The following is an 11,938-nucleotide window of genomic DNA, read 5'->3' on the forward strand; positions in this document are numbered from 1 at the left end:
ATAGGTTTTCGGGTATTATAGTGTTGAGAAAATATCTATATTGTAGCATTTTGTTAGGAATTTAATTAATTTTTTTTTTTGTTGATTTTCGTTTTAATGATAGCACACAAAGCGTTACAAAAATCAGTTAGAAAAAAAAAATTTGTACCCAGCCCAAAAACATATATTTATTTTAAAACGTACCTATCAACGCTGAAGACGATGTACAATTTGAATGTTGAACTACGTACGATAATAATGAAAACAAAATTCTAAAGTTAATATATTTTATAAAATAATAATGCGCGCGGGCTTTACTAAATCTACGGTTCAAAATCGTTTTAGCAAATTACAATAATATGCAATATCGCAGTATTCCGTCACATTTTTCATTCCAAATATTTAGTCGGAATTTAAGTGGTTTTTCGTACACGTAATGATATGGTGATTTAGTTGTAGTCTGGTGTCTATAGCGTAGTTATAAATATCCATTAGGTATATTATGGCTCCTTGGCGGATAAGCTTGATGAAACAGCGATGTCTGCAAGATATTTTCGTATACGCTGTTGTGTTTTTCAAGGCACAGTATATATTATTATATATAATATACAATATGATTTGTACATGACATGATTCATAAAACATCTTATCCAACTTGCCTCGTTAATTCTTGAACAACACAAAATATTCTATTGATCGAGTTGATCGTATTATTTTAGTCCATTGGTCCATGTTTTCTAAAATACGATCGTACAATTTTCGCAGAAATCGTGTAGCTTAAGCTTTCTATAGGACCTTGTATGAACGTTGTGTTAGTCTATCGCGACTTCCGTTGTCATGGTAACTACGTCATTAATACCGCATAATATTATATCGGTTGTTTTCTTTTCTTTTTTTTAGTCGGCGATTTTTCTTACCATAATTATTATATTTTATTAGTAATCTCTGATATTATCATAATATTATCATGTTGTCTCATTGACATTAATCCATATTTATTGTTATTTCAATACGTTGCACCATCAAAGACGTCTACACTATAATATTATATATTTATACAAAATCTAGTGCGGTAATCGTCTGTGGCTCAAATGTGTGATTACCATTTTAGAAACTTATCCACTTGGACATAACGATATGTCTAATTCGATTAGGCGATTTATGAAAATTCACGGCTATATGTACGCATTTATAGTCTGCAGATAAATATTGTGCGTTCGATTATATTTTGTTAGACTCATACACCGCATAATGTTTCTACATAAATAAAAATAATTAAACCTGCAGGAACTCGACGTGTTTTACGGTGTTTGAACACCATCTGTGTGTGTGTTTTTCATCAACCGCTGTTTCTTCTATTCTAGACGTGGCGTAAATTTTCACTATATACCTATCTACTAATAGGCCTATAGGCGTTTTAAAAAAATTAAATATATTATAATAGTGTTCAGCGTATACCTAGCCGATATACCTTTCAACACTTTCTCTCCGTACATCGAATTCGTATAAATATTATGTCGAACCACCGGTGTGGGGACTTTTTACAATGCCTAGCAGACCGCGAATTAAAATCCAAAGTTTTTACGACGATGTCAACTCTTTTTGGACATCCTACACGGCGCAACGGCAGTGATACGCCAACAGAGAATCGTTTAAAAAAATAAAACTCGCACGTGGGAGCTGCGCTCGTCGACGTTCTTCGATCCGCGTGTGGTGTAGCGAGAGTGAAATAATACAAGTCGGCTGCACTGTTTGTTGATTAAAAAAAAGAAAAAAACAACACCATTCTTATAAGTATATATGCGCTGTAATGGTGTAGGTGACATCATCGTCTGATATTATTGCTGCATCATTATCGTTTTATGCGTTTTCTTCTCTCGATAAGTCCCGCGTACAAGGTCAAAATGATAAGTCCGAGCTCGGTTTGACGTCCGTCGTAGGTACGTAGTAATAATAGTAATACGTACCTATATACTTATACCGTTGATGCGATCACAGGTGACATTCCCGCACATCGTACAATATGTACTTAGGACGACTTGATTATTAATTAAGCATAGCATATAGGTACTGTTTCCATCGATCTAACGGGTAATATACATCTGGAAAAGTTCAACAAAGCTCAACATAGCTTAATTTCGAGATAACGTCATGTTATATTATTATCTTTTTTATAAAATATTGTCCTACGAAGGAGATGGTTATTGCGTTTACGTTGTCCACGATATTATAATATTACTCGTATAGTCCGTATATTGGTACTATTTAAATTATTATTCGTTTGTTCAATATTTTACGAGTTCGATAATAATATGACATTAGCTCGAAAATAATACCTTCGTCTTCAGACTTGGTGATGGGCGTTTAAACTCCAATACAACATCAACCCAGATGCCACAATGTTGATTTTGCGCAGTGGAATTTTGCTATGATGCCCGTTGTACAGAAGGAGGCAGTACCTAATTCATTATAATTTACGGGTATCACGTCCTACGGGTCGATCGCGACGTATTGTTATAAAATATTATAGTATACCATGATGGATGGTAACCGATTTCTGGTAATGCGTCAGGTATATAGGTAGAACCGCCTCTAATTATGTCGACCACGGTTCCTGGTTCCGACGCATACGAATTTTTATCCTTTATGGGTTTTTGATCGCTCCTCCTCCCCTGCCCCTCTCCGCCATGCGACCGAAAACGATATCCGATGATGGCAATATCAATAATATTAATATCATTATCTTCGTGCGATGGCCGGAGGTGTAGTGTATCTATTTAGTATTATACTTACACCGTGGGCAGGTCGGAAAGGTCACCCGGTGTCCTGGCGGCTGCGGCGGTGGGGCGCGCGCGCTCGAGGGGGGGATAGATAGGTACACCAAGTAGGTATATCATCACGTCCGGACTCGGTGCCCGTCGTCGTTTGTCACGCGCTTTTGGTTCAGTACCAGTGCAAACATGTCCGTGGACGTAATGACCAGCAAGTTCGGTAACATCACGCTGAAGACCAGCACGCCCAAAAAGGATCCGGGCGACGACGACGTGGCCATCCTGTCGTCATTTCTACCGGAATACCTGATGAGCCCCGCGGCCATAACCAAGAACAAGGCGTTCGAATGTTCGATGAAACGGGACTGCAGATTGGGTGACCCCAAAGTCACCCCTCCAGGTAGAACCGCTAAATTTACTCGTTCGAATACTATATTACAAACCATACATGGTGCCGCCACCCCATAATATAGCCGAACGAAAGATTTCGGCGACCCATTGTATCACAACTACGATTCGTCTTTTTTATTCTTTCATTTTTTAAATAATCACTCTTGTATTATTTAAAAACAATTGTTTCGACGTTCAAAGCGTTATTTGTGGGGTACTTAAATCGGTATGCAGTTCGAGAACCCTCAACGTTAGACTACGCAGTGAATACAGGATTATCGACTCTCTAATTCTCAATCTCGGACGGTAAAAGGTTTTTTATTTGGACATCGATTTTGTGTGCTGTTTACTGCGTGGAAAATAAATGTAGCTATACTCTTACCAGTTACGGCGATGACTCACAATATTATGTTATACAGTCTAAAATGAAATTTATTTTTGTGTCTTATTATAATAATAATATTATGACGTATGAAAATCACCATATATGGTGATTATAATAATATTAACCATCTGTTTGCTATACACATGATCGGGTACCTAATCACATTTTGTAATATATAATGCATAATGGTAATTATATAGTTAGTACACTTCTCGTTGAGTTTACAATAAATACTTAAAACGTTCACTAACACTTGTGCTTTTCTTCAAGATATCCAAACTTTAATATGTATTTTTTTTAAATATCAATCATCTTGTGAATAATTCTGTGGTATATGTGTTCATTGTAATTCTTGTACTGTGTATACGTTTTATTTTCATACTCAAAATTACCGAGAGATTTACAGTGACATACTACGGATTCTATAGAGTGGGTACTGAAGGGGCAGGGATAACTCGTTAATTTGTGATGCACAAAGTTCACCTTCCAACATTTTAAATGTTTATAAATAAAAACTATTCATTGGATATTTTTTTGATATCTATGTAAATATTTTAGGAATTAAATTCTACACCTGACTACATACAAGTAATATTATTAGTTTCCATTTAAAAACGTAAGACATCGTATTTTGGGAAAATTTTAGTAAAGGTATTTACAAAAAAAAATGTTCAAAATAGTAAAAAAAAGGTACTGAATAAATAATATATAGTATAGGTTAAATAGACCACTCAGTACAAATATTTGTATACAATAATCATTAGGTAGGTAGGTATGTATTATTAGGTACTAGCTTAAAATTAAGTTTTTATGACTATATTTATGCACAGGTAATTTCATAATCTACCGTAGAATTACTGTTAGGGAATTAGATTTTTTATTACTAAAAAAACATGGAATGCCTGAAATGTTTAATGTGCCATTAAATAGTTGAAACTTATGACATTAGTTAGTTTAGGTAGCTATAATATATTTTTGTTTGTATTTAATAGGTAGTATTTCTAATCATTATTCATTATAAAATTAAAATTGACTTGATAAAAACAAACTAAAAAACAATTTATACTTTTTCACTAAATGTGAATTTCTTAGCAATATTTCTTAACTCGTTTGATATTTATCGTGTATAAAAAAAATACACTATTTTCGAGTGTGTAGATAATGTGATAATATGAAACGATTAGAATTTACACTACTGAATATTATCGTGTATTTACCCAAGTATTTTTATTGTCATTTTACTACCTATTTATAATTAATCTGTAATGATTTATATTTCGCGGTTGAAAATTTGGAATGTACCTACTTATTTTTGTTTTATCAAAATTACACTTTCTCTAAAAACGAAATGCAGCCGAAACCGCACCGAAAACTGTGATTTCGATAGCTTTGTAAGGATAAACCATTTCTCAGATTAATTTAAAGACGTTAATAGGTATAGGAGTGGCGATTTTCAACCATGATCGCCTGAATTTCCTTTTAGATGCCAATCGTAAAACCTTGACGCGCAAATTTTCAATATCTCGGGACAACGGCGATTTGTTGGTCCCGTGGGCGTAATTTGCGTCCTTATACCATTGTCTCCGTTTGTACCTATACGATATATCCGTCGAAAAAACTAAACAATCGCAGCCACCATCATTATCGTACATATTATATCCGGGGGACAATAAATACACTTAACCAATCATTCCGCATGCTCGTACTTCGTTAAGCTCGCCAGACCGTATATAAGATATATTTTTTTTTCAACGGCCTTGATCTGCATTTTAACATAAATCTAAGGCCGAGTTCGCGAAATCGGATCCCGTGGATGTTGCTAAAAGGAAATAACTGGTCTATGCGTACCTATTACGACTATGATAACTTACTGCAGATAATATATAAGTAATAACTATATAATATATTATTATTATATTGATCAGTTTATTATACTGAATGTTGTTGCTGTTGCTGTTTTTATTGTTATTACGTTTCTCTCACTCTCGTCGAAAAGACTTTTCAAAAATTAATAAGAAAAAAATTCACTAGCCATATATGCTCAACGATCGCTCTAACCGTCGCGACCTTCCGTGGATCGCAACAATTATATATTTTATTATTATGATAGAACACGCGACACTCGACCACACGGTGTTGGCCGCGGCCGAGATGATATAATACTGCTGAAGAGTAGCATCGTTCATGTTTGTTTACTACTGTTGTCGAGTTGAGTAACTGCGATTGCGACTGTCGATTGACGACGCGTTCGTGGGTTTGAATAATACACTGTTTAGTCGACGACGGTCTCCAGGCGAATATATTATACGGAGAGTAGTGAGTGCGAAGCAGCAGAAAGAAATAGATAAAAGTCGCACACTATAGAGAGATACCTGCAGAGAGAGGCCGGAGATGTGGTCGTTTTGACAGTTTTCTAAATCCGATGTGCAAATCGATGACGAATTATTTGCCAAGTCCCAGACGAGTCCGTCTGGTGGTCGTCCCGCGGTATGGAAGATAACAAGTCGTGTGTTAATCGGCGAAATATCTAGGTAACTTACTAGAAAAAAAAAAAATAATAATATCTCTTTGGCCGTGGGACGACAATCGCATAACCAATGAGTATAATATATTGTACAATATCATATACTCAATGGCATAACATAGGACGCACCGTTCATTTCACTCGTCGGGACCCGTGGGAGCGAAGGACCCGCGGAAGGAAACATAGTATTTTCGACAGCGCGAATCTGAGTCGTTTCCACATCCTATCTCGGTTTACCTACCACTGCGTGGGTAACCGTGAACAACCGTGGTGATGCAGGTAGACGACTATAGGTACAGTGGGCGATTCTCGTTAAATTCTGGCTATCATAATATTATACGGATTGATTTCTTTTTCGTCGAACGCCGCAGAAAATATTATAACAGTCTGCGGTGGCCTAAACGTGATTCATCCATGTGTGTAGGGAGGGGAAGATCAATGATAAATAACAACCTAGAGTCCTAGACAATAGTTACTAACGTGTTATGTCAGACATGGGAGTAGCTGGTAATATGTATATAATATTATTATAAGCACCGACCTATATCTTTTCTTTTAAACAATAATAATATTGATACAATTTTTGACTCATAATAAATAATAAAAAAATATTAAATCATAAAATCGAATTTTCATTAGTATTTAAAAAAAATTTTTAACGAGGAAAATTTATAATTTCAGGAATTTTTAAATCAGGCACCAATTTGGTTATAAAATTAAAAATGTAATAATAATAGGTAGTCTTTAATTAATAAGTAATTCTAGGGAGTCTTAAAACTAAATATTCTATTGGTTTTAATCTAAATTGATGAACAATAACTGAATCAGTTTTCAAAAACACAAATCCCATAAATACCTACTCGAAAATTCTCTTACATAATTGTATGTAGATTTTCAACGGAATAATTTTTCAATGTATCGAATTTTGTTAACGCTTTGAAAAACTAATTTTCAAGCTGGGGTTAATACACAGTAACTACACCTTTTGTATTTAATTCGTTGTAAATGTTAAATTAAATAAAGTAACACACAAAAAAAGTCAAATATATGGACACGCGTAAACATAAGTAGTAGTGAACTAAAATTTGACAAATTGTTTTTATTTTACCGTCGATAATAATGTATTTTTTTTATTTATATATAATATACATTCTCTGGTTTACAATTTCTTCCTATGAATTAAAATTTTTAAAAAAAACGTGGTCAAGAGATGGATTTACTTATATTAACGACATCAATTAAGGGACGCAATGCTGTTGAAAACAGGACAATATTCTGTATTAAAAATGGGACTTATACGATTTAATCATTACAATACATATCAAGTACCAACACAATGCGTATATTTGTCACGATTATTAGATATAAAACGGATATGATACCGTCGACGTTTTGTGATATTATTTCATTTTTATTCATATTATATAATATTATGCATTTGTTTTTTTTTCTATACCCTCAGGAACGAAAAAGATGGAGTACAAGACCAGACAATGGCACGAGAAATGTTTCAGCTGCGTTGTGTGCAAGTCGGCCATCGGCACCAAGAGCTTTATACCAAGGGAACAGGAAGTTTACTGCGCCACTTGCTACGAAGAAAAGTTCTCGACCCGCTGCGTTAAGTGTGACAAGGTACAGTGTCGTACAAATGTACAATAACAAATAACAAATTATATTGGAGCAAAGGTTAAATATTCGCTGAAATTATGCGACACGCGCCCGAAGATTCATTTTAGCACGTCACTCGAATAATAATAATATATTATATTAAAATTTAAAATACAACGAAACCTCCGCTAAAGGGCACATATCAATAGTGGGCACCTCCCAATAGTGGAAGTTTTATTGGGAACCAACATACAAACTTTTTACAATTTGAACCCGCTGAATAACGAACACAATTTCAGCGACTTGGAGTGTTCGCTACTTATATATTATGATGTAAAGCTTATTCTCTCGCTCAATCATACTATGATGACCCGACTAATTTAATTTCGATCCTGTATCACAACAATCAGTCACATAATAATATTATATAATATTCAATGAATGACAATTTTTGAATACGTACCAATTAAATGTGAATACATTTTCTTTTCATTACGGTTAATTCAGAAAAAAAATGTATGCGTGCAGTGGCGGTAACGTGATGTACGTTCAACAGGTATAGAGCGAGGAACGTAACTGATCTTACATTATGACTTAATGAGTTCTTGTGTGTTTTTCGACTTTTCTTTACCTATATTTATTTTTATTTTCGTTACCATCACAGCAAGTAGTTAACCACCAAATTGTATCAGTGTAATACGATGGCTATATTTGGCTATATTGGTACGATTGAGCGCGGATTGTTGACATAACGAAGGATATATTATGTATTTTATACTCTTAAAAATGAACGAGTGTAACCAAAAATGAAAGATACGTTGCCAAATTATGACTTGATTAACTTTTATTGATTTTGCTTTATAGCAAAAAAAATAAATTACAACAATATAAGTAGTTTAACCATTTATTCAAATTAGTTCATAAAAAAATATTAATGGCCACCATATTATAGGTATTAGTATTTTGAAAAAAACAGCATGCAAATGAATGTAATTAATTTTCATTTACGTCTTCTGTCATCGGTAGTTAGTAATCTCCTCTTAAAATTTGGGTTGGTTGGGTAGTTTTTTCTGCCCTGTGGATTCCATCGAAGCGATACATAATATAACAACAAAATTGGTGGATGATGACCGTTGATTTTTAAAATTGAATTAAAATTGCCTATACAAAACCCCTTAAAAATCGGTTGAGTGTTGTCATCGTAGATTTTCACAATAATAATTTATCATAATATGTACATTATATCCACATAATATTATTACTTACCTAATCAACTGTTTTTTGTGTGTAACAGATTATCACTAGTGGCGGCGTGACATATAAAAACGAACCTTGGCACAGGGAATGCTTCACGTGTAGCCATTGCAGCACGTCGCTGGCTGGACAGCGTTTCACGTCCAGAGACGAAAAGCCGTTCTGTGGAGATTGTTTCGGAGAGTTGTTCGCCAAAAGATGCACTTCATGTGTAAAACCGATTACAGGTACGCAATCCGCACCAAAACTCGTGTCATGTAATTGGAGATGTTCCTGAGAAATATAAGAGAAACATAACATTGCCATAAATTATTTTTACCTTACTCTCATTTTTATCACTAGAAAGTATTAAGTAATATATTATGACAAATTAGGACATAATGAGTTATAAATAATACAATTCCTGTACCTCAGATGGGTATAAAAATACCAAAAAATGTAGTTACAAGCAAATATAGATAAAACAATTATTACATTAACTCTTTTATATAATATTAAGTTGACAATAGTAGTTGTCTGCAGCCATGCGAAGATTGTAAATGAAGATCGGGTCCACGGTATTTGTAAGAACTATAATTTAATGCTGGCCAAGATGTAAATACATTTAATATTATATACTGGTATTTAGTATTATTATTTATTAACGAACAATAAATTACATGCACTTGTTTTCAATAACTGACGGTAAAAACTATTTTTAAATTGTATTATTACCTACTCTGGATTAGACACGGTTGAAGGGCAAAACTCGTCGTTAAAAAACATAGGGTTCAAGCACCCGTTTGATATGATTCGCTATTTGCGCCTAAATAGACACTCGACTTATTATACAGGGTGATTTTTTAAGCACGTTTACCCCCATTTTTCTCCTTAATAGTAGGTATATTTATTCAAATTCTGATTTTTTAGAATTTGCAAGTATGTCCAAAGACTATTGTTTCAAATTTCTGATATTTTTTGTACCACTTAAAGACCCTATCCTGTGGCGATACAAACTTCTATTTTTGAAAAGACAAATGAGAAATAAATAGGAAAAAACATAATACTATATAATATTATATTAACTATGTCTAACGCGCGTTCTGTCCCGCAGGAATCGGCGGCACTAGATTCATCTCGTTCGAGGACCGCCACTGGCACAACGATTGTTTCATCTGCGCCGCCTGCAAGACCTCACTTGTCGGCAGGGGCTTCATCACCGACGCCGAAGACATCATTTGCCCGGAATGCGCCAAGCAGAAGCTCATGTAAACACGGCGCCGCACATAATCGACACGACCACCTGCAACACGCACTCCATCGTATCACTATTTAATACGTTATGTTTTATCAACGCCGTCTTAACGTCACTATAAATTATTATAATAATAATAATATACATACATAAATGCAATACACATTAGATAAAGAAAATATGAACTTATACTGTCGTCGACGACAGACACCTGTCGCCTTTTTTATGGCTTACACAAGGCACCCAATACCCATCACCATACGGTGACGACGCAGTGACGGCAATATTCGTATTGTCCGTCAAATATTATAATATTAATTTTGTGTCCAAGCTCCGGCACCGGATCCGCGTTATTTATTTATTTGTTTTTATTTATTCGTACGTTTTTCATGTATCGACACGTGTGCCTTAACGTATCTAATGTATATCGTATATCACTATAATATAGAAATGTATTAGATATTGATAAATATAATAATATATATTGATGTAAACCCACATAATATTAATAGATAGATTTATATTTATTTATATATTATAAAACTAACAAAACAATTATTATTATGCGTAGATCAAAAGGTACTAAATACTTAAAATTTTTTTAAAAAAAAAAAAAATAATAATAATAACAATAGGTAATAAAACTTATGTAGTTCACTAACCCTGCGTTTGAATATTATAACTATAACTATATACATTTATATACCTAAATTAAATTTATTTAAATGTAATTTTCATTAAGTTATACACTAGCATTTAAGTTACATAACCACCCTTGTTAATTTATTACTCAAAAGTATTATTATGATTTTTTTTGTGATTAACTAGTCAGGTCTTGTTATTAAAATGTTATTATAAATATTATATTATTATGTACAATATAATATTATATAATAACAACCTTATGTTTTTCTCCCTTTAGGTACATACTGTAAACTTGTGGCCTTATCTATACCGTCCCCATCCCCGAAGTCCTTCATTACAATAATATTATCTATTTTTATCTTATAGGAGATGTTAGAAGCTAGAATACTATACAAGGCATATTTTACAGTGATTATTTCGCTTAATATTATTACGTTTTTATTGTCAATATAAAAATCGAGCACAGTGCTGTGAAACGTTTCACCTTATACATTTTAATGATAAATTAAATAAGGTGGGCTAGTAAATGTATACCTTACACATATACATAGATATAATATAGAATTATATTATATAGGTAGGTAATGTGTAATCGATTTAACTAACCAAAAACTCGGCTAACCGAATTCTCGAAATCTGTTTCGACTCATACTCTTAACACATAAAATTTACTATTATAATAATTATTATTATTTGTACACGATATTATCTGTGTTAAATATATCGTATGTAGTCTTTTTATTTTAGTAATTAAAATTATATTGGTGTTAATTGTCGAATATTTTTATCGTAGTAATTTTTATAATAATGCAAATTCTATAACTATAGAAGTTATTACAGTTGAATCATTTGGTGCTATGATAATAATAATAATAATAATAATAATAACAGTAATTATTACAATACTGCTATCGCACACTAATCGCGTTGTTTTTTTAAAAACAATTTAGTGTAGACTTAAGATATTATATTTATTTTTTTGGAAATGTATACATTGGAAAATTTTTAAAATCACATTTTTATGAAAATATATTACCTATGTTATCTATTGTTGACTCACACAAATCTATTTTATTTTTTATTTTTATGTGACGTTTTCAGGTTTCATTGTTTTATTTCTAACGAATGTACATTTTGTTTGAGGTGAA

The 11,938-nt window shown here is 33.1% G+C and overlaps 1 protein-coding gene across 6 annotated transcripts in view; it reads left to right on the top strand.

The window, feature by feature from the left end:
* The window catches only part of LOC132944019 (four and a half LIM domains protein 2), a 104,726-nt gene extending 93,155 nt beyond the window's left edge, over positions 1-11,571 (top strand). For 5 of the 6 annotated variants that reach the window (XM_061013230.1, XM_061013229.1, XM_061013228.1 and 2 more), the window contains 3 exons: positions 7,512-7,681; positions 8,952-9,138; positions 10,005-11,571. In XM_061013230.1, coding sequence (XP_060869213.1) covers positions 7,512-7,681; positions 8,952-9,138; positions 10,005-10,162 — 515 coding nt within the window. In that variant the 3' untranslated portion in view covers positions 10,163-11,571. Of the gene's footprint in view, positions 1-2,904; positions 3,151-7,511; positions 7,682-8,951; positions 9,139-10,004 lie in introns of those variants that run through there. The other variant, XM_061013233.1, reaches the window with a different exon arrangement.
* Positions 11,572-11,938: the final 367 nt, after the last annotated feature.

Source organism: Metopolophium dirhodum, chromosome 4 (assembly GCF_019925205.1).
Source record: "Metopolophium dirhodum isolate CAU chromosome 4, ASM1992520v1, whole genome shotgun sequence".
NCBI lineage: Eukaryota > Metazoa > Arthropoda > Insecta > Hemiptera > Aphididae > Metopolophium > Metopolophium dirhodum.